At 32.3% G+C, this 25,703-nt stretch overlaps 1 protein-coding gene across 1 annotated transcript in view; it reads right to left on the bottom strand.

Moving 5' to 3' along the window:
- The window catches only part of smash (smallish), a 90,936-nt gene that overhangs the window by 28,218 nt on the left and 37,015 nt on the right, over nt 1–25,703 (bottom strand). Inside the window, exons 3-4 of the mRNA XM_090113655.1 lie at nt 15,329–15,529; nt 10,373–10,512 (exon numbers count right to left, since the gene is read on the bottom strand). Of these exons, the coding sequence (XP_089969781.1) occupies nt 10,373–10,512; nt 15,329–15,529 (341 nt within the window). The remainder of the gene's footprint in view (nt 1–10,372; nt 10,513–15,328; nt 15,530–25,703) is intronic.

The raw sequence follows: 25,703 nt of genomic DNA, 5'->3' as shown, positions 1-25,703 counted from the left end.
TGCGTAATGCGTGATGTTGCATTACGTGTCAAAGTGATATTACTTTTGTACTATTACACGCATTACCTACCCATGTCTAATTCGCAGTATAGGTATCATTATTCATAACGTTAGGTGTTAAGAAAACAGGCCATGACGTGATTAGTGCAATCACACTGACGGTCATTATATAAGGCAGTACTTAAAATGCAATGTGAGAAATAAAATAAGCGCGTTTAGATTGCTACGGTTGCAACATTTAGCATAATTACCCTAGATTTTCTATGTCTTTTGTTCTAATAGTTTTTTTCCTAATGTTCAATTTAAAGTTACAAGTTCCCAACTATCTGAAATCGATAAATAATTGTACCTTAGACTAGTGATTTGCGGCATTTACTACTTTTTAAAAACAATAAACCCATCTAGTCACTAGTGCATCTGTTTATACCTAAGTCTTAATAGTTAATACATACCATAAAAGTCAATTATTAGATATTTTGATATATTTATTACAATTACAATAATTAACGAATAGTAATTTTCCTACACTATAAGATAATATCATAAAATAGTCTATTACTGGGTTTGTTTATCTGAACAACCAAATCTACAGTACCTCTAGATTAAGGATAGATTGTTTAATTGAGAATGTTTCACGGTTTTACGAAACTTTTCTGGAAAATTATGATAACTGGTAAATACAAAATCAAGTTACATAAAAACAATGTATTAAATATGCCCGATTATGCCCCGCGATATATGCCCGATTAAGAGGGGGATTACATAGAATCAACAATGTTTTTCTTCCTTCTTAGATAATCTTTGTAAATTTTCCTCGCTAATTAATAATTGAGTAAATATTTATCAATAGAACTAATAGTTTATTTAACTTCTGTAACCTTTAATAGTTGTAAACAAAAACAAACAGACAACACTAAATTATTTATTTATTAAATGCCTATGATACTTTGAGAAATAACGAGAAATAATGGAAAATATAAACAACTAGATTTCCGCCCGCGGCTTCGCCCGCTTTTTCACTTTTCAAAGGAAAACCCGCATAGTTCCCGTTCCCGTGGGATTTACCCTCTATATGTGTGTTAAATTTCATTGCAATCGGTTCAGTGTATTTGCGTGAAAGAGTAATAAACACACACACACACACATCCTCACAAACTTTCGCATTTATAATATTAAGTAAGATATGTCCTGTAAAAAGCGCGAATGTATAATTTGTGAGATTTAAGTTATATAAAAAATATATAATATTTAACTATGATTGTCGGTAAATGATAATAATTGGCTATCGGTAAGGAAAATTGGTTCGCGTGACTGTCTCCATTAAATATTTATGATATTGAGTTTAACGTGTAGGTATCTACAATATAGACATGTTTATCGATATTACTAAAATATGTTTAGTTTCAATTTCTATTTGGAATTGTATTCGATTTAATAATAAGTTATTGAAGCAGAAACTTTATAATTTGGATAGTGGTAACTTTTATTAACCAAGCATTGAGATCATTTCATATACATATATAAAAGATAATGTAAGTTTGTCTTATAAAAAAAAATGTTGTGTGGTTTTATGAAACCACGGTAAAAGTGAAACTGTTCGAACGGTTCCGAACACTGCTTTGTGTAGCGCATGTCGCGTGACGGTCGGCTGCCGAGTAGACCAAAAAGTGAAGAGACGATGTAATAAAAGTTTCACTTTAAAAATAAAAATATTAAGACAATAGGATTATTATTCTCGGGACTTTAAATTAACTTTGCTACTTTTGCTTTGTGAAAACAACTTTAATGTTTACTATAAAATCATTTAACCTAAACAAAGTCACAATATACAACTAGTATATCAATTAATAGGCTATATTGTAAGTTGATTAAATTATCTTGTTTACACTATCGATGTAAGTCTCGATTGAACAGTAAGATTGCGCTAGTTAAGACTTCCTCCCGGCGTTTCCTGGATGCTCTTATCACGTGAGAAATGCTGTTTTATTTAATTAATTACGTAATGTTTGTTTAGAAAATATCTTTCATATTATGTCTAGTAGATAAAAGCTAAATAGGTATAGATTAATTTTATTATAGCTGTGCCCCACGGTTTTACCCGCATTTAAACAAAACAATTTAATAATTAATATTACATACGAGATCCACACTAATCCCACGCTATACTAATATGAATACACCAACGCGAAATTAAATAATTTATTTTTGCATGTGTGTCTGTTTGCACGCTCTCTCTTCACAAACTAAGTGATCATTATAAGTGCAGTTAAAATAAGAAATTGTATAATTACCAGATAAATCTCTGGCTCTTATCTAATGGGGCGTAATTTGAGCGACTACCGACCGAGTGTGGGGGCTTAATTATTGTAAGGCGGTAAGTCAAAAGCGGTAGCGATCATTAATAGGTACATATGCCTATATAAGAAATTGTCATTTTTAAGGCCTTTTATTTATTTATATTTGAACATATTGAATGAATAATTTGGTACATAAGGCGACGTGAAAAAACTTCCGTCGATATTTTATAAATATTATTCATATATTTTGGCAGATATTATACATTCATGAACTGTTACTGCATATTTAAATGAAAATTAGAAACATAACATTTTAACTTAACATTAAAAAATATAATTTTAGTAAGATAAAGGAATATCGTAAACGTGATTTTGGACTAAAGCGACGTGCTCCTCAAGTTAATACAGAAAAGCAACAAAAATTACAATAAAAATATTTTATCGTTAAAGTTTATAGCATAAACCGTGGTCAAATGTGTTTAAATAAGGATTGTAGCACACAGCTATTACATAAGAAATGCGATGCAACGCTATTAAATCGCCTAGATATCGCTTCCTGATTGATAAATTATTTATAAAGCATTGTTTGACTATATATAGCGAATGGTTTTGCTCGTGTTTGTCGGTACTAATAAGGTAAAAATTGTAAAATGGATTAGGGGCAAATGCATTTTACATTTCTTAGTGTTTTCGTTTTAACTGGTTAGATTTTTGCCTTGTTATTTCTACGGAATGATTTTTTGTCACTTTATAAAGTATTTTAGGTTATTTAGATTTAACGTTTCGGACTAAAAATACGTAGTATGCAATAAAAAATACAATTATATAGGTAGGTGCATTTCTACCACGTCTACATTTTTATTAACATCAATAATTATTATAACAATTTGCATAGAAATGCACATTGCACAGGCTAGAAATCTGATGAAAAAGCAGATTTGCGTGCAATTTTTTTCAATCGAAAACTTTAAAGGTAAAAGTTGATAGAAATAGACGCAGTCGTGATCATATTATTAAACAGAGTGGCTGGTTAATTAATTATTATCATTCAGATTTCAGACCATTAATTTAACGGGGTTGTTTAATAAAAATGCTAGGATCTTAATTAAACGACTGAAACAGTTGTTTGTGTGTGTGTATGGTATCTAAATAGTAGTATCAACTATGGGACTGTGATTGCGTGTAACACCCCCGACTTCCTAATCACAGTTCGTATGACGGACACTTCCCGCCCCCCGGCGAGCTTTCTACCGATTATATTCGCTAATTACACAAACAGACATGACACTTTCACTGTATGTATATATTGGAATAATTAACTAGTCCCTTGCAACCACTTCACATGGGTTTTCCCGAAAATATAGTATGGTAGGTAAATATGGTATAAACTATAAATGGTAAAACAATTTTTTAAATCAATTTTTCGTTCCACCTTTATATATTTATAAATTAGAATAATTAATTATGTATAGCAATCTATTATTATAATTAATTTATGTATAGCTTATATTATGTATTACGTAAACAAATTCAGATGAAGCAGAGCAGTTTTTGTTTTTTTGATTCATAATTCATTAATTCAGGAAGTCGTTATTCCAAATTCATATGGTTTTTGTATTGTAATGCGACATTTTGGATTATGTAGCATAATAATTTTATTAAAATTTGAGAGTTATAGACCTATTTTTATGCTTTTTGGGATCAAATATTAGTCCGTTAATAGGATTTACATATCCTTTTATTTTTTTTTGCATGAAAAAGTTTCAGACACATTCATTTTTACACATATAGAACAAACTACACGAAACTTAACCTCTTTTTAATGGATAAAAAGTGACACAAACACGATGGGAATAAAACTAAATCAGCCAATTAATTAAGTGCCTAGCTTCTTAACCAAACACCGTTTAATTAATAGTCTGAAAGATTAAGCCGAGATATATCTACTACGACTTCCAATTTGATTTGAACAAAATAGCTAGAGGTACATTTTATTTATTTAGTTTAAAGGTAAAAGGTTTGGCAGGAAGTTACTAGAAATAAAGTAAATACCTTCACCTCTTGTAAAACAGCAGATGGTTTTCGTAAAGCAGTCCATTTCACACAGACGGACAGATTGACGGTTGACCGGTAATCGTGGTCATTACAACTTTCTACTCGATTACGACTCTTTATCGATACCTTTGTCTAGGAAACGGATCTAGATAGTTTATCATTTAGATAATAATGCACCTGTTAATGTATAGTGTAATTAAATTTTAATTCTTGTTTTGTTGGTGTAGAGTTGAATTTAAGTTGTTGATGAAAATTATTTATATTTTATTTAACTCAGTGTTTGACAAATTATAACAATAAAGGATTCAGTCTATATTAAGAAATGAGTTGGTATTATTTGTTTTCATTTATTTAATAAAAAATTTATATCGATTATCTAGACTTCTGACTTAGTATTCACACTATATTCTTAAGCTATCGTTTCTGAATATACTATATATTTCGTAATTGAAATCACACAATCTTGAATACACCATTAATAAGATAATAACAAAATAATCAAAAATAATTATTTTAATTCCACGACAATTACGAAACACCTAAAGCTCAGACGTCTAATCACATAGTTATGTATGACATACGGACAGCTAAATTAGATTACACGAATTAATATAATTACAAAATTGTATATTTGCAAACAGAAATCGTCACAGGTGGTTATTACAGTCAAATGTCAGTTTGGTATTAAGTTGCGACAGATAGCTACTGCAGTTATCTTAGATGGTGAGTTAGCATTTACTTAAATGCTATTTAGTTCACATATAATGAAGAATTAATCTATATGTACATCTATGTTTTTCAAATTAATATTATCAAGAAATTTTGATTGATTTCCCAAGGAATCGCAAGGTATGAAGAAGGATTTTTTGGGATATTTTGGAGATCGAGTGAACAAAGAGTATCTATTTTAATAAATAAATAATAAAAACTTTATTGACATTAAGAAATAGGTACAGCTTATATATGAATCCATAGGCTCCTGAATTAGTAATACTGTGTCTCAGGAGCCAGTGGCTTCTCCCATTAATTTCTTAACAGTATACCATTTGCACAAAATATCTTAATAAAGAAACAATGATTAATATGATTTTCATTGTATTATTAAATATACATTTACATATCATAAGAAAGATAATTCATAACCCAAATTTTCGAAACAATAGACAAGATTTTATAAATTTAAAAGAATAGGGTGGGATCTATGAGATAGTGTACAAAACATTACGTAGTGCAATCAGGATGTTATAATCCGTAGCGAATCCCAGGTTATCCCATAATAATATAGGTAATCCCATACAGAGACATAACAGCAAGTAATTGTTATAGATGACGGTCATTTGTTACGTTGTTTAGTTGTGAAACTATGGGTAGTGAAGGTTTTAAAGATATTAAAAGAACACAGTGATGCCCGATGCCAATACTAAACCTTCACGACTCGACACGACAATACTAAACCATCCAAACTACACTATGAGAAGCCTAACTAGGAAAAAGCAAAGAAGATGTAAAGAAAAAAGTAAAAATTCGTAATTTTTACTTCCTAATTCGTAATTTTTAAATAAATAAAATTCATAATTCATAATTCGCATTATATTCGTAACTCGTAATTTAAAAATTCTTAATTCATAATATTTGACTTCGAAAACAAAACGAAAAAGATACATATTATTATACATCTCCAAAATAATCGCTAAAATCTAAGATCCTTTGATCGCTTTTGGGCACTTTCGTTAAAAACGATCATATAATATAATTGTACTAACTGATTATTATTCAATACGAATACATTCACAAAACGAAACATAAGATACATTACATCAACATCATATATTGTAATTTGTAATCGTAATTTACACTTGCAATACATAATACTTATATAATTGAAACATGACCGCTATGAAATGATACCCAAAGAATCAGAGCGAAGTTGGCTTCATGTCATGTGATACTCACTTCACTTTAGATATCAGACTGTTATATAATAGGGATATTCGTTACTAAAACTGCTGGACCGAAATATGTTCCATATTTTAGCACATACATAGTTTTAACTATATGCCTTCGTATTTATAAATTTTAATGTGCGTTTACCATGAATCTTTAGAGATTCGTCTATAGAGTCGATGACACATAGCAGTACCTACAACATACTATGACATACTATTTCATGTAGGCAGCTATGAAACACTATGTTTTGTGTTTTTATTACTTTTAAATTATTATTATTATGTGTTATACTCTGTCCATTATATTATTTGCTTTTTGACAGCTTCACGCCTATGAAGGATTGTATTGTCTATGTTAAAATGTCATACAAATAATTATTGTACTTCATGGACAGTTCCCGCCCACTTAGTGATGTCTACGCAGAATTATTCAATGATGGGTCGATAGATTATAATAATCGATAGAAATACTCTGTAAAATGTATCCGATACAGAAAAACTCTTCTATTATGTTAAATAATTTAAACATAAAGACAGCCAAATTGTAAGATAGAAACCAATAAATAATAAAATATTAGTTTAGTTTAGTTTTAACACAAAATGCATAGATATGTGGACTTATTATTACATATCTTACTAGTATGTTTACGTTGTAATTATTATTTAAGTACATTATTCGATCTATGATAATATTTTGAATTTATAATTGAAATGGTATCACAATCGATAATCTTTTGTACATCACTTCTGGTATCACTCGTCGAGCTGTCAAAAAGCAATTCTTATAGTGGACAAACTATAGTAGTTGTTACCATATGAAAATTGTCTATGTTAATTCATATATGATTTCCGTGGGTATAACTTGTATCTATATGTTAATAATATAAAAATGAATCGCAAAAAGAGTTGGTAAGCGCATAACTCGAGAACGGCTGAACCGATTTCGATAATTCTTTTTTTATTATATTCCTGGAAGTACGAGGATGGTTCTTATGTAGAGAAAACGTAAACATGTACCACGGGCGAAGCCGGGGCGGACCGCTAGTATGTTAATAAAATTGGCTTTAAAATTGTAGTAAATGTTCATAACCTTTAGTTACTAAAGAATTACTACAATCATAGAAATATAATCAGTTACATACATTTGATAGTTGATACTAATACCAACAAAATTAATTAACAACTAGCTTTAAGATATACCGAAGCGTGACCAAAAACACCACAAACAGCGAAGCATCACAAACAGACAGACAATACATATATTTAGTTACCTTCTCAATGGATTACCCAACCCATTGTCGGATAGTGTATCTATGTGAGAAGCAGATGCAGGAAACGTTACGTATGTGGTTTTACTATTGTTTTAGATTCTTTTCACGTATTGGTCACTAGATAGTACATTTAAATGTTTAATAATATAAACCATTTATTGGTATATAAACTTTTTGCAATACAAAAATAACTGGATGTTTTCTGCAACTACAAAAGGTGTAAATGAAATTTCAATAAGATTGATTTCACGATTATGCTATTATTTTTTAATTACCCATTATATTTATCATGATGTAGGTACCTACTTTATTCATGTCCTTTTTACGTAAAAGTTTGTACTAACATCCTTGTTAGTTGATTATTCATTCACACAATATCACCTGTTGGCATATGTATGATATTTAGCACAGGAATAGATTAGTTTTCCAACTATGACTCCAGCTTGTGTTCGATATATGAATACCAACTATATTTTCTCAATCTGAACCTTCAAAATATTCTCTAATATAGCCAATACAACAAAGTGAATTCCATAAACAAAGTACTCAAGAATTCGCCTAACCAAATACGCACAAACGGCAAGCATTCAAAACATTGTAATTAATAGAAAACTGTGATATTCTCGTAAACAGTTCTTCGAATCTCTGTATAAACATCCTCTGAACAATCTTTGTACTAACTTTGTACGTAACTAGTTTATGCTTCATAAAAAATGGATATTTTCGGTTATTACGCGTTCTGTTTATTGCACGCCTCATAAGCGAAGCGTTGAGGTGGGTACTCGTTACTGTCACTTCGCGCAAAACATCTGATTTTTCAAACTTAAAATGTCTTTATGTATCATACATTGCACTTGTAAGATAATACATACACACACATATTAAGAATAAACACTATTTTTAACGTTCATGATATTTTTGATGTCATTTTTGTTATTTAAACTAGTTAAAAAACAGTTTAAAAAAGTTCTGTCTTGGACGTCCGTGTGTCTGTATGTGCGGATCCTTTTTCTTGTTAACACGATAGCGACCGAAATACTTTACTAATCGAGTCTTTTTTTTTTCTTACGCTTGAGTATGCTCAGGAATAGAACCCTTTCATTTTTCAGGGTAGCTGATTCGATGTGGTTTAATTGCTATTAAATAAACAAAAATAATAATTAATAAATATTTATAAAAAAAAATTATGAGGCGTGCACTTTTGGATTTTTTTTTAATGTAACACATGTAAACGCCTGACTATGATGGGAAAATGAATAGATATAGATAATAGAATAGATAGTATGTATAATCTTACGTCAAAAACTTCTATCTTTGTATCACAAGATTTGTCGTATTCTTAACTAAAATATTTCGTACATAAAAAATAAAAATGGACATCGTCTAAGCTCAATTAAATATTAGATCAGCCTTTAGTCTCATACAATCCAGATACATCAAAGTTAGAATAACAACTTTAATTAAATCACGAACTAATTACTTGCCATGAACCTGAATGACACCAAGAAAGTTCTAGTAAACGAAACACACATCGACACTTGAGCACAAAACTTGTGGGTACGACAAAATGTAACAGCTGGATGCGCATGCGCCGGTAATCTGATCAGTCAGCGCGCGGCCACCGAGCGCGACGGACGTAATCCACACCGCCAGCTGACTTGTACGAAAGTTGATTTCCTCTAGAAATTCGTGTGTATCGATTAAACATGTTTGTTCGGATGAAAACATGTTGGAAATTTGTTTAAGCTACGTGTAATTATGTGGAACAATATAACGGAAATGTTAAATCTACCTGAATAGAACATCGTGTATGTTTGTATCCAAACTACTCTGAAACGTCTTCACTGATTTTAATGAATTTCTGTATTTGGTAGGTATATCTAAGAATAGTTCGTAAACTATTTTTTATAAAATAAGTGATAACGGAGTCCTGAGGCAGAACGTTTACCAGATCATAAAGTATATGCATAAACATGTCATAACTCAATTAAGATGACATCAACGCAAGTACGTTACGCATTCTGACGCGGTACAATCGATTGAAAAGTAAACAAAAACAACAAAACCAAGGTTTGCATTCTAAATCGCTAATACCAGTCCCACGTATTACGTGGCTGGCATAAATGATTGATTTTACATCTAATATAGCTTAGAATATTGCAATGGTAATTAGGGGCATTCGATTTTATTAGGTAATGCTAGGACACGTACATCTAACTATATGTAATTTATGTTTAATGTTAATTCGTGGATCTGATTCCTGGTTGATTTATGGAAGTTTTAATGAGGTTTTGTAAGAACCTAGTATTCGGTTTTATAGTAGAGGAGGTTACAAAGGCATAAATAATACATAGATTTCAAATATTTCAATCGTCTCAGTTAATGTTACATTGTTACCTAAGTAAAATAATATCGCCAAATATATTATGTATGCTAAAATAATGACAAGCATTCCATAAATTATCGTTATAAATTTTTATTTCCCTCTTAGAATAGTTATCCTTTTTGTCGGAGAGTCATAATGACGCTCAAAAAATACTCAAAGCAAAACTCTGCCTACGCAATTATCGGGCAGAGTTATCTAATCATCGATACAAATTTGAACATTACTCCCAAGAAATAAGGTGTTAATTTCTATGATTTTATTTACATTGCCGCTTGGATATATCTTGACGACCTTAAATAGGCGATTATGTCTAGATCTTTATTGTACTTCGTGCACACTGACCAAGCTGCATTGCGCAACAATTGCTCCTTGTTTTATGAGGACCCGCTTAAAGCCTAATGGTGATGATGAACCTACCTCTCCTCCAGCATCTCGTTGAAGGTCTTGGACTTCCCGCGAGGCTGGTTGGTCTCGTCTCCAAGCCGCTTTACCTCCACGCAGCGCTCTATTATGTGTTCCACGCGCTTTCGACGGGATGACTTCCAATTGTCTAGGTTCTGGAAACAAATGACGAACTTTATTGTACAGAAGGCAATCAGAACAGTTATTATAAGATGAAGCTTTTTTTTGTTTGGTTGGTTGAACGCGCTATTCAAAGGCAATAGAGATATCAAATTGATTTTTTTTGTTATTTTTGCTAGTCCATATAACCAGGAAGGATATTTGATTAAAAATTAAGGGATAAATAGATGTTACATCCTTTAAAGTTCATTCAACATTGCGATTTGTATCTATAAAACTATTTAACCGATTTTGATTCAACTTGCACTATTAGAGAACTATAAAAAGGCACATTCTATATAATTACGTAACTACCAATCACCGCTAATAAACAAAATCCAGCCAGCTAACAAAAAAGTAACTGAACAGAGCTTTTAATTCATAAATACCATAAACGGACACTGTATTTATTACATACAGGAATGTTATTGCGTAATGGTGAAGGCTGAAGCAAACACAAGCGTTACTGTAATAGCTTTCGATAGCAAAAACTGAGCATGGTTCTATACGTTTTTGCTGGTGTATAAATTGCATTCGAGTTACTTTAGTATTAGATTTATATAAAAATACGAGTGGTTATTGTGATTGGTGAAGCAGTTATGATTTTTAGGCAGGAAATAGGAATAGATACTAATTACTAACCTTTCATAAGTAGGTAAATACGAATTATATTTTCTTTGTGTTGCTCTTTAAAAATACTAGAATATACATACTATTACATTTATTTAGTATTATTCACAGTGAGATCTTGTTTATTTAATTTAGTTGTAGCGGTAATTGATTGTAAAGTATTTTAAAATAATTAAACTTGTATGAAATCAGGGCATCATGTTAGTAAATGAAACAGGATGTGATAAAAAGCAATTTCCTAGTATATTTACCAAACTTCCTAACATTAGTTAGGCTTTCACAGCTTTCCTAGATCATCGCTATTCACTTAGAACCTACAAGATCAAGGGATATGGTAATTAGATCATTAGCCTTAATTTAATAATTATGTTTACAACATTAGCGAGTGATTTCTTGAGATATCTGTACTACCTCACCGGCACGGAATCTTGGCCACTGCAAATTTTTGCGTAAAATAACACTATTTCTTTTCTACTACAAAATTCAATTAAAATTTAATCAAAACTAGTTACTTTAATGTTTTTACTAACTTTTAGTGATAATTGGAAGTTTATAAGAAGTACTACCGCGTAGATATGAATTAAACAAAAATTTACGCTTTTCCTGTGAAATTTAAATGATTTCTTAAAAAATGCACAAAAATTAGAAAGAACGTTTCCATAAAAAAAAATTGAACTTTTTAATATAGGGTGTTTCCTTCTCTTGCCTTAAACACTGTTTGCATCCAGTCTGGCATACTCCAGAAGACATTTTTGATGTCCACTTGAGCTATAGTGTACCAAACGGCTCCAGCTGTATTTCTAAGCTCATCTAACATTGGTGCTGGGTTGGAATCGAACTTTATGTTTCTTTTAAGCATGTCCCAGATGTGTTCTATTGGATTAAGATCCGGGCTATGAGCTGGCCACTCCAATTTTTCAATAATAACCTCTTGAAGGTACTCTTATACGCATCGTACGACACACGGACGTGCGTTATAGTGTATTAGTAGCAAATTTTCTTCACTGATAAACCTGTAATAGGGCTGAACATGTTCCTGGAGAATTTCCTCGATGTACCTGATCAAATTTAAGCCATTATCTACGATAACTAATTCCATGCGAGCATCGGAACTTATACCTCCCCATACCATTATTGACCCTCCATGAAAAATCGCAGTTTGAGCGTGGTGATGGGTGAAAACCTCTCTTCTCGTCTCCTCTTTACTGACTCTTAGCTATCAGAAGCTCGTAAAGTGCCTTAGCAGTCATCTGTGAACACCTCACGAGCGCACTGGCTGTGGGTCCAGTTTTCATGTTCTCGTGCAAAACGAAGACGTGCTTCTCTGTGATGTCTGAGGAGTTCTGGACGGCGTGCTGGTCTGCAAACCTTCAAATTAACTTTCTTCATTAGTCTTCTCACCGATTGCTCACTCACCTTTATTATCCTGGTGTTTTAGAGCTGGTGGCGTATCTCAAAAACTGTCAGAAAGCCATTTCTGAGTATCTCTTGAACAATAAACGGGTCTTATTGAGCTGATGAGCACCTCACGCCTTCATTTCCTGGTCTGCGCGTGTAGCTGCCAGTCTCCTGGTATCTTCTCTATGCATAGTGCATCGCTGAACGTGGTACGTACTGTACATTAGGTACTTTATGTTGCGGCAGTCATTGGTCTAACATTGTGATGGCCTGAGCAGGTTGTTCAGATGTTATCGGCATTTTTTATTGTTTGTTATGATCATTGACTACAGTAAAACAATAACAATATCTTAAAACGGCATAAACGATATCGAAAAAAGTTTAAAACGAACAATTCGTAACTTCGGCTTAAGCGCAGAAATCACAAATTTCGAGTAACTCTTAAAAAGTGGTAAAAGATTATTCTCAAACTTAATGATTTCTTACAATAAAATTAAACAAATAATATGTTAACATATCTGCATACAAAAAAAATCGTGAAAAACACTTCAAACTTTTTTATCGGCAAATTTGTAAGTGGCCAAGATTCCGTGCCGGTGAGTGTAGTTTTTCCCCTGAAGACGTTTGTGAAAATAGTCATGAGTAAAAGGTAGAAAATTTTCTTTAAATAGTGTAATTTATAGTAGGTAGGTATATATTTTTGGTAGACTGAAAAAAAACCATCAGTTTGAGTCTAAAGGTTTACGATATATAATTTGGACAATAGATTCCTTTCATTATTTTGTTAATTACTTAATAATACAATAAAACAATCAAAACACTAACAATCCAAACACGTGGACTCATAACTCACTAAAAGGCATTACATAAGCTATAATCTTGTTTATTTTTATCCCCTTTAATTAGCGAAATTAAAAACATTTTAAATACTAAATTCCCCTGACTCTAACCGCTCGAGGGAGGTATGTAAGCGCTTCCGTTCACTCATACTTTAGTTTTTATCCTATTAGTCCGGGATACATCGCCCATTTTTGCAAGTGATTACTATCAAGCTAATTTTTCGTGAGTAGCTTTATTTTGATGAGATGCCCAATAATTTCATGTACGAAACTCTCGATTGTGGTAGCTTACAGAGGTAACAAGGATAAAAAATTTTGATTTGACGGTTCTCAAATATTTATTACGCAATTTGTAGGACAATATGTCTGTTGAATTATATAAGTATTAAATAAGTGAAAATAAAAAAATCAGCTGGTTAGTAATCATTTATGATGACTTCGTTATCGATACACATTGGAAAGGGGGACTCTTTGATCAAACCATAGATTTTGTAGGACAAATATTTTTTCGAATAATTTAGATAATTATCTTGAGATTGAACAAAAAAAAACATTCAGTTAGTAATTAATATTTGAGAACCATCAAATCAAAATATTTTATCCTTGTTTCCTCTGGTAGCTACCACAATCGAGAGTTTTGTACATGAAATTATTGGGCATCTCATCAAAATAAAGCTACTCACGAAAAATTAGCTTGATAGTAATCACTTGCAAAAATGGGCGATGTATCCCGGACTATATCCTTTAAATAGATGACATAGCTTTGTGTGTTATTTATATTTCCTAGGTGAAATTGGACCTTTGAATTCTTGTATTGCGATGGTTCATTGTACAAATATGTATTACTAGCAGTGACCCGCGGTTTCACCCGCATTTCTCCTCCGCTCTTGTTGGTCTTAGCGTGATGATATATGTATAGCCTATAACCTTCCTCGATAAATGGGCTATCTAACACCAAAAGAATTTTTCAAATCGGATCAGTAGTTCCTGAAATTAGCACGTTCAAACAAACAAACTCTTCAGCTTTATAAATTATAATTAATAATTATAATTATAATCTATACTTTAATATTATAAATTATAATATTAAAGTATAGATAGTATAGATGTATTAAAAATAACATAGGTACCATCGTGATACGTAAAAGGGCATTCTAAATTACTAACTGGAAGACGAATTAACAGAAACTGTTTTTCGTTGTTTCGAATCTTTAGTTTACGTAAAATATTGATTTGAATTAAGTGACATTCACATAATATTTTATGCACACTTAATTATTTGTATCCCAGTTCTACCCACGCCTGTGGTTTTTTTTTTTAATAAGTATAATTATAAATTAACATGATTTAGAAGCGACACAATTAGATTTTTATCACTGTTATAATTTTGGGAGTAGGTACTCCTTAAAAGAACATGTGTTAAAAGTTCATCGGTTTTATTGTAACTTAAGTTTACTTAAGAAACAAATTAGTACATACGGACATTACTTCAGGACTCGCATTGAGGTTTTAAACAGAACATTTAAAATTAAGACAATTTTGAGAAACAGGAAACGATTCCTTTGATATGCCGCATCACATCGCCAATTCAGTAAAGGGCTTTAATTACAAGGGTCTGAATGTCAAGGAAAGCATTACATGTAATGTGGAATTTCCCGGAAGTCATGTTTTTGTATTATCGTGTTTTATTTCTGGAAAGATTTGTTAAATCACTGACGAATAAGTAATGCATGGTAGTGGTAAAATTAGAGTGCAATATACAGCATTTTCAATACCACCCACTTTTTTAAATTCTATTGTAAATTTATTCCTCTACTTCTTATTATATTATACATACTTAGTTCTTCTTTTCTATAGGAACTGCTTTCTAAACCAGTGTATAATTTGAAACGTATTTTGACGATTCAAATGCGCCTTTGAAGTTATAAAATATTTGAGTACATACCGACTGCCAGTCCTCCTGTCGTTCGATCCGTGCTGGCTCGGTCCGTTTGGCTAGCTCCGCTCGTCGCAGCTGTTCCCTTGCCTTCGAGCCGAGGTCCGCGGGGCCCACGCGCACGAACTGTAGCGGGTTGGCTGCTGGCTTGCCGGGCAGCACGGCGGCCGTGTGCGGCCTGGTTGTGAGGAAGTCTGCGCTGTCTGACGTCTGGAAAAGGGGAGCTTATTAGATCAATTATTCAAAAAATCTATTCTTTAAAAATTTAACATTTATTAAATTCAAAAAAAGAAAGATATATTTAAAGCAACCCTACACAACAGATAAATTTTTCTTGATATGGATAAGTATTTGTTTGTTTAATTTTACGCTATTATACAATAAGAGATTACAGATTTTTTAACAGATTTTAAACGTTCTAGCGTTGTTGTCGTTAAAAAGAATTGATTGCAATGGATTGCTGAATTTTAGCTTAGTTTAAAGTTGAATGATACCAATCTTGTAAACACTGGGAAATGACGTAGGTGTGTAAGTTTGTAAACTAAAGTTAAATGTGAACGAAGTTGCGGGCTGGAAACTAGTCTACGCATATGTATAGGTCATCTTCTTATTACTTCCTAAGACATGATAGTCAATAAATATGCGTCACTCGCGAAAAGATCGCCATTAAAAAATAAGCATCGAATAAATTAATACTACAAAATTAGTAATATTGGATATCGGGCCATATAAACATTAATTACCACCTGTTGAAGAATATATGAATATAAATCTGTCAAATAGTACAAAATGACCATAAAATCGTACACATTAGACCATAAAGCTACATCCTTTGGAAATAAACATTATATACAAGTATCGATAACGGAAGTGAAACAGTTATATTATTGTAATTAAAATAAATTTAAAAACTCGGTAGGTGCGTTATTATGCCTACAGTTATTATGCTGCTAATTTGAATGTCTTTGAGGGTTAATTAATCAGGGACATTCATAAATTGGTAGTATAACGTCTTGACCGAGCATCGATGGTAGATTTTTGAAAAAGTAATTTGACAAGTATGCAAACGAGGATTTTATGCGCATTTACAGGCTTGGAATTTGAAATTAATAGTCTTAATTGAATTTTAATTAATTAATGTTTCCTTCATACAAGAAAGTTACAAACCAGTCAGAGCCAAAAAAGCTAGTTAGTAATAAAAACAACACCTTTATTTACAATATTTTTTTTTGGCGATATGTGAAATGAAGCTCTATAAGTATCTGTTATGTTATGTTATTCGAAATCCAATATTTTTAATCATCATCTACCAAGAATGCTAATATATAGTTATCATATATAGTTATCAGTTGACATGTAATATAAAAATTCATTGATCGTTCCCACAACAAATCAGTTCTTTTCACTAAGTATATCTCTACAATTTTCAACAACTACCTACACTAACATTCGTACAATACTGCCTAGTTGCACAACAATGCTCTTTTTATAAAAATATTTATTTATTCTAGTTTTAATAGCACTTTCATATATCACGGAACACTTTCAAACATTACGCTATATAATGTGCAGGAATCAATATCGGCGCGTGCGCAGCTTTCACTGTCAATGTGAATTATACAACAAACACGCCCCACGTTATAGAATATTGAAAGTTAATGGGCAGATAGCTGGAACTGCGGTGTCGCTTTTAATGCGGTTTAGTGTGATGAATGTCAATGTAGAAGTGGATAATTTTTGATTTCCAAAAGTACGTTTTTGTTTTTGGTCGAGTGGAAAAAGCAGTTTAAAAGCTATTAAAATTTCCAAGTAATTTAATAAAAATCTCTTCAAAGGATTAAGAAAACTAAGTACTCTTACACTACAATGTTAATGCATTTTAAACAAGATGTAACCAGCTTAATTAAGTACTTTAACCGCGAACTGTCACGCCATTACAAGCGATACAACGAGAAATAATGTAAACCATTCATCTCTTAAAACGGCTCACTTAACTTCGAATTTGTCAGACATTGTCTTGTCAAGTACACTATACAACAAACATAATGGGCCCTCTGCACAATGGGCAGCGTTGGCCCAACAATTGATCGTCGACGTTTGCCGCCATTACGACGATCTACAATAACCGCCGATCATAGACATTTAGGTCTCTACGCCATCGTGATGGCCTCTACTGGCCCAACGGTGGCCATAGTGAAGAGGGCACATGTAAACATTCTTCCATTGAACACACCTTTGAATAGAAAAACGAGAGTGTGCCCTACGCACTAAGTTCAAAATGGCAGCTGCACGTTAAATATAGCTCATGCAATCTATTCGTTCTAAATGTACGGTATGCGTTTATATTTAGAGTCACTAGACTTAGTTCACTGTTCACTCCTGTCACTCACGCGCGCCTATTTTAGATCTCGATCAAATTATATCACTATAGTAACCCAATTAGTTGAAAAGTATAGATTAAAAATAAAACAAAAGTGTTTAAACAAAAGAGGTGTAACTCAATTAGTAGTTTGAAAAGCACAGATTAAAAATAAAAAAGAACAACGAGGTTTTGTAAATCGAAATGATATCGATACACTCGATTAAGTATAATCGTTGAAGATCTTAACGCGCGGGTTCTCAGCATGAACAACGACAAGCCACTGCCTTTCGCGCTTTTCCAGTAGGGAAAGTAACATAATTACGTTAAAATCGTCTTGACGCGGTAAAGGGTAATTAAATAATTTCAAGTGTATATTAAGTAACGGTGATTTATGTAATCGTAAGTGCGTTAAACTGTATTGTATTTATCAATGATAGAATACGGTATTGTAACATATTTTGAATACCTACAGGAAATTTAATGTGTTTAACAGTTTCAGTGACAGTTTCTTGAAAAAATCTCATTTGTTGCTAGTATTATAGCATACTATTTATTCTCTTGGTACTATACTGAACCCAAAAGAGACAGATTAACGTGCAATAAAATTACAGTGCCAAAAAATCCACATTATGATATACTAGCGGTCCGCCCCGGCTTCGCCCGTGGTACATATTTCGCAATAAAAGGTAGCCTATGTTCTTTCTCAGGGTCTAAAGATTGTCTGTGCCAAATTTCATCAAAATCGGTCCAGTAGTTTATGCGTGAAAACCATACATACATACATACAAACCTTTCCTCTTTATAATATTAGTAGATTAGTAGATATAGATGACAGTCGCCTAAGATTAGCATTCCAATAGAATGTAATTCCTAGCTTTCCACCCACTCGAACTCGAACTTGTCAATAAATAATAACTGTGAATCTGTAATTTTTTTCCAGGACGAGTAGTTTGCTGACCGTACATCATAGAAACAAAAAGATTTTTCCATTAGTTTCCCTCGCGTGCCACACATTCTCGTGGTTGTCGTGTTTACATTTTCCGCCTGTCAAACCACTGATACATATTATTGATTAAGATAATTGATATCGCATGTGAATGTTTTTGCTAACGCTACATGTGAGACTAGTGATGTGTACGTGCTTTGTTTGGGTTTAAAAAAAGATAGAAAGATATAATCTTATGCTCGTTGACAATACATAAATGAAATATGGAGAAGCCGGATTTTTCTATTTCGAAATTTGTAAATTAATTTAGCTTAGCCGGTGTCTACGTATGCGCTAGTGTTGAAAACGACGGATAAATAAATTTAATAAATCTAAATGAAACCCGTTTCGCGTTGTCACGGCATCACGTGTGAACGGCTGAACCGATTTCGATAATTCTTTTTTTACTAAGTATATTTCTTGAAGTAGGTAAGAGGATGGTTCTTATTAGAGAATCCAATCCCGCATCAAAATCGCGATCCCGCAAGCCTGCGGGATTAAGATCATCAATCCCGCGGATCCCGCGGGATTTGCGGGATTGATTTTAATTATTATTATTTTTGTTTCATGTAATTTAAAGAAAGAAAATACACACAAATATTTTTAATTATTCTTATCAACATTAAATTAAACAAAGTTATCACTTATATTATAAATCTATATATATATAAAACTCAAAGGTGACTGATATAGTGATATATCAACGCACAGCCCAAACCACTGGACGTATCGGGCTGAAATTTGGCATGCAGGTAGATGTCATAACGTAGGCGTCCCCTAAGAAAGGATTTTAAGTTATCCAGGAAATCCCACAGGAACGGGAACATTGCGAGTTTTTCTTTGAAAACGCGGGCGAAGCCGCGGGCGGAAAGCTAGTTAAATATAATGATTAAGACAATACAATATTTCACGTTTCATATATTTTAGATTTTTATTTGAAATAGAACATATTCATTGGTTTTAGAGGCATTTAAAATCAGCTTATTTTTTTTTGAAAATACTTTCGAAGAAATGATAAAGTATCTAACGTTTCATCTTTTAGATTTGATCTTATCTTGTTGCATAAATAGCCAGCGGCGGAAAAAGCAAGCTCGGCTTCCACACTTGTAGGCGGAATTGACTTTACATATGTATAAACAGCTTCCAAATACTTCCCCCTATTCCCTCCACATTCAAAAAGTGTCAATATCAAATCAGTTGAATTATCTCGAGTGGGTACACGAACAGCAGCTCTAGACTCTGCCACCCATTCAGTACGCGCAAAGTTAAATCCCCGTGCGCCGTAGGGGAATCCCCAGTCATAGAGTACTGGAACTGACATTGATTCCGTTCCGTCCGATAATAGTTCCGATCATCGTCTGAACCTATTTTTCTTACTTTTTTTTCAATCCCGCGAACGTGCGGGATCCCGCATGAGTAATCCCGCATTTTTGATCCCGCAAAAAAGGTGCGGGATCCCGCATTAGCGGGATCCCGCGTTTGCGGGATTGGATTCCCTAGTTCTTATGTAGAGAAAACGTAAATATGTACCACGGACGAAGCCGGGGCGGACCGCTAGTTGTAATAAAATTAGTCTGTATCAAAATAAATCGACATTATTTACAAAAGCAAATGATACAAAAACTACAGCAATGAATTACAACCAACCGTGTTATAACGTCAACTCTTAATTTCTAATTAATCGCACCGATTAGAAGCATCGTGATTTTGAATAATTAGTTATACTATTTCACAATCTGTTGCAATTATATAATTAACAATAAAAAGTAGTGCAAGAAGATTCTCTTTATTTATTTCCGTGTTTTCCAACAATTAGCGGTTACGTAAGCCTTTGTTGTCTGGAATACGAATTAAGGGTGACTGAATTTGACATTTTAAGCTTTTGTCCCTTTTTGTTAAAGGTAGCTTAGTTATGGAAGAAAGAGACAGCGTTATTAGATAATTAAATGTTTATTTTTTAATGTTGTAGTTCTGTTTATAAATAAATTGTATGATGTTACGTTGTGTAACTTTATGAGTATTTTACGCCTGTTTTATTAGGTTGTAAACTTTTCCATTTTCTTTAAATATATTTTTAAACGACCTACAATTTGTCTGTTACTTTTGAAGTGAAACTTCTTTATCGGGGTTGGAAAAAAATTTAGTGTAACATTTTTCCGTTACGCGCCATCTTGTTTTTATACCCACGCGTGATTGACGTATTTCTGTAAAGTTGCATATAGTAAATTATTTTTTGAAAAATAAGGTCATAAAGAAGTTTCACTTCTTACGTGTGTACACTAGTACACGCACACATTTTTTTTAAATTAAGAAACTTCTCTAAGATAAGCTTAAAATTATAATTTTTAAGTGCATCTTTTCTATAAATTTATTATTTACCTGTATTGCGAAATTGTATGAAATATTTAATTTTAATTTGTGCTCAAATGAAACTGAAAGTGTTCATAATTGTTAGGTTGTATAATCGAAGATTAATTAAAAATTTAGTTCTGCCAATTACCGTGGCATCGTGAACAAACTAACATTATTACCTAGGTATGTAAAAACTACACAAAGTATGGCTTAAAACTTATACATATTACCTTAACTTATATTTAAACTTTTAAGTAATATACCTAATCCCGAAATAAGAAAAAGAATTTGCTCAATTTCGAGTCAAATTTTGATTTTTATGTTTTATGTACATAGGTTCCGAACCTGCTGCATATTAGGTAAAATTTAGATAACTTTGGTTATTTTATTGAACAAGTCAATTGTAATTTAACTTTTCCCTTATCTGAAAAGCGTAGATGCCTTCGTCCTCTACGCATATCTTTTGGGTACCTACCCCAGAATAATAAAAAAATATAAAAAACATTACCTGCAAACCACCGTAATCGTCTAGTAACTCTAGTACTCTCAAACACACACAAGCAACTGCCGTTAACTCGTTACGGCACCCGGCTTTCACTGCAGACGTGACTATGTTTGACAATTCTTGTACGCTTCCAGAATTAACACACACGTTTGTATTACTTTGATTGCGAAATGTGCTTGTATAACTTTTATATATAGAATGGATTTTAACCTATCACGCGTCTGGCGCACAGCCGGCACCGATCCCGATAGTGTCAAGGGAGTTCACGAAATCTAGCTTTTTTATGACTACCGAGTTTGAAAATTTTATTTACCCTATTGTTCTATAATTATATGCCATGTATTATATATTTTTGGAAAGAGGAAGAAACTAGTTATAGCATAAAAATGTAATCATGACGATATATTTTTTCTATAAAATTATAAAAAAATGATTTTCTTTTGTTTTAATTTTAATTGCTTACATACTAACACTTACATGATAATGCTGAGTCATCAAATGATCATATTCACGTTTTCATATCACTACACGATTGCCAAATACATTCACTTATATTTTCACACATTTAACACAACGTATTTCACTATGAATAATAACAAATCTCCATTATTCACAAACAAGAAAAAAAGCGCCATTTTGCGTCTTCCGCACTGAAAAGTTGAGACACTTTTTCACTGAGTATTCTTCAAATATCCCTAAAACCAATATCATAAACGTATTCTACGTAAAATTTCCAGTAATATACGTCTCAATTATCACTCATCTAATTATTCCTCTCGGCATAATTCACAATCCAAATATTCGTTGAACAAGACAAATGTCACAAACTATGGCCGATGACGCAACTCAATCAATGATTCACTTTTTTATTTTATTTTGTGGTTTTGGTCTCTATTGCCTGTCTCGGAGTCGTGTCGATTCGAATTATAAATGTTTAAGGCATAGAGAAATATTTTTTATACTGGAAACATTCACTTGTAATTCACTACAGATGGCCTTCAATGTCACGGGCCGCGTTAGGCACAGAGTTTGTGCGCAGTACACTACAGTACAATTTGCGTTACGACACAAATATTGTGCGTAGAACATGTCACGGGTTAATCACATGATTTAACGACGAGGTTAGAATAAAAAATTGGGCTAAAAATAGCTTTAACTAGATGTTCATCCGGCTCCACCTACGTTCACTTGAGACGATAGCAATAATATAATCACGCTAAAATAGGCTTTGTTAGTTGTTACAGGATATCCACTAATATTATAAAGCTAAAGAGTTTGTTTGCTTGAACGTGCTTATATCAGGAACCAAGAGTCGGATTTGAAAAATTATATCACTAGATAGTCCATTTATCGAGGAAGACTATAGGCTTATAATATATCATCACGCTAAGACCAATAGGAGCGGAGCAATGCGAGTAAAACCGCGGGACGCAGCTAGTGTTACCATAAAATAAGGACCATTTATACAGGAGAAAATGATTGGAAATCGGATCAGAAGTAACGAATCAATCAATAACACAAACAAAGTACCTACCTATATAATAAAAAATTAAATGCATTGTCTTTTCCTTATACCTCTATAATATTAATGCAAACATTAACAATATCAAGAATATACAATGATAATACATTCCAGCTTTAGGTATTAATTGTAATCTTATCAAATTCAAAGATGTAGGATACGATTATTTGAGATACAAACACACATATCTAAAGATGGCCTACAAAGTTATTATAGAGCAATTAACAGCTGTTTATTTTGTAATTAAGGTGTGTTCCGATTTTAATATAACGTATAAAACACGGTTAAAAAGACATATCGTTTAATTGTATGATAATATATACTTTGTGATTCAGATAATTAACCTCATTTTTTTCCTAGAAAAAGGTAACTATTTGTTACATAACCATATTTTAACGAAGGTTTTATCAAATCTGTTCAAGAGTTTGATTAAACTTTCATCAGTAAACACTATTTACTTGTTGCCTCCGATCTTGATTAACGGTCGAAGGTTTGTGACTGGACTAGCTTTCAAAATAAAATTGATGTTTAAATGATAAAAAATATGATGATATGGGCATATTTTTTTAATCGTTTGAAATACTACAGCCTTTTTTAAAACATACATCATAACTATAACAAAATTCTTTAAAAAAACGTTGAACTATCAGCATAACAAATTAAAATTATTTTATAATCTACAACTATCACCATATCAAAATTCACCAAAAAACGTTTAGGAGTGAAACGGGTGAACGGTCACCCGTTTCACTCCTAAACGTTTTCACAAACAAACATACAAACTATTTCCATGAAGTAGCATCCCTATTGCTATGTTATCAGAGCGAATGACCGATACCGGGTCATTGACCGGCGACCTACACCAATGTAACTTAAGTCAACACTTGAGTTCCCACGCGGGTATGCTCAGTGGTTAGAACCTTGCCTTGTGATATGGGTCGTGGGTTCATAGAACATATCTATTGGTTGATATAATAAAGCTGAAGTGTTTGTTTAGTTGAACGCCTTAATCTCAGGAATTACGGGGCTGATTTGAACAATTATTTTGTTCGATAGCTCAATTATCAAGCAAGTTTATACGCAGGTACCCATATTGCCTATAAGAACGTTGATAAAAGGGTTCCTAATATTAGCGCGTCATCAACAACATTACAAACAATTTTTTTATGAACCTGCAACTTCACAAACAGCAACCACTGAACTATCATATAAAGCTATATTAAAGTATCATGTGTCGAGAAAGCCATATAAATCCTCTAATCCAAGCGTAATCCATTTAGCTTCACAAAGACTAACTTTCATCTTTATATTATTGAGATAAGTTATATTAATAGTGACATTAATGTATGTATAATAATATAATATAACTAGATTTCCGCCCGCGGCTTCGCCCGCGTTTTCAAAGGAAAACCCGCATAGTTCCCGTTCCCGTGGGATTTCCGGGATAAAACCTATCCTATGTGTTAATCCAAGTTACCCTCTATATGTGTGCTAAATTTCATTGTAATCGGTTCAGTAGTTTTTACGTGAAAGAGTAACAAACATCCATACATCCATACATCCATACATCCATACATCCATACATCCTTACAAACTTTCGCCTTTATAATAGTATTAAGATAGTGATACAGACAGATACATAGAGCAGTATTTGTTTAGTTGGATCGCAGATAATATACTATGTTGAATGTACAAGACATTATAAATGTGTGAGAAAATTATAAATGTGATTTTTTTATATATCAGTACATATATGTATATATTTTCATTTATTGAAATTGCAATCAATATATGTATATACGTAAATACATGAACAGAACTTATATAATGAAATTAAAACGCAATTTACTAATTAATTATTATATCTATATATAATTGACTGTTCGTAATCACGCTCACTGTAAATGTCTGGTTTAATATTTAATAATAATAAATAAAAAATCTAAATTAATATTATACTAGCCACTCGTTACGGTTTCGCATGGTTTAAAGAAAGAACCTATAAATTATTTATTCGAAAGATTCTTCATTTTCAATTCAAATAAGTCCAATAGTTAGTGATTTTAATTACCAACTATGACTATCTTAAAGCATTAAACCAACATGACTATAGTGATCCAATAAAAAGTGCTTTGTGAAGTTCTAAATTTACCTTTCCTTGAGAAATATTCAGCTCATGAAATTGTCCAGATTATTCATAGTTCTATAACACAGTTATAGTAAACATACAGTATAGGAAGTAAATATTGTAAAGTCTAAACACTATCGATTGGATGCCTTATAAGTGTAATGCTTATAATTGGATGGCATTATGACATTGAGTTTTGCTGAGGATGGTGTTTTTTGCACGAGTATAACGTGACTCTAGTGAATACTTATACATACGTATAACGGTTAGGTGAACAGTTTATTTTATTATTTTGTAAATAGATGAATTGTTTATATGTTTTGACTAATTTCCCTATCTATTTAAAGAAAATATTCTAATGTACTTTCGAGGTGAAAATCATAAAAATCGGCTTAATATTTCCAATATCGTATGACGTATATGTTCGTTTATGTTTAACGCACTTTTTCGTGTATTAATAGAAAGCATGGTCAATTTGGTCACACAATAAAGTAAGAAGACGGTTGTTTGGGCCCGGCGACGGGCTGCCG

Source organism: Colias eurytheme, chromosome 20 (genome assembly GCF_061535395.1).
Source record: "Colias eurytheme isolate Ceu_HAF_F1 chromosome 20, ilColEury1 Martin Lab GWU primary, whole genome shotgun sequence".
Lineage (NCBI taxonomy): Eukaryota > Metazoa > Arthropoda > Insecta > Lepidoptera > Pieridae > Colias > Colias eurytheme.
This window is presented reverse-complemented; position numbering and strand designations above follow the sequence as displayed.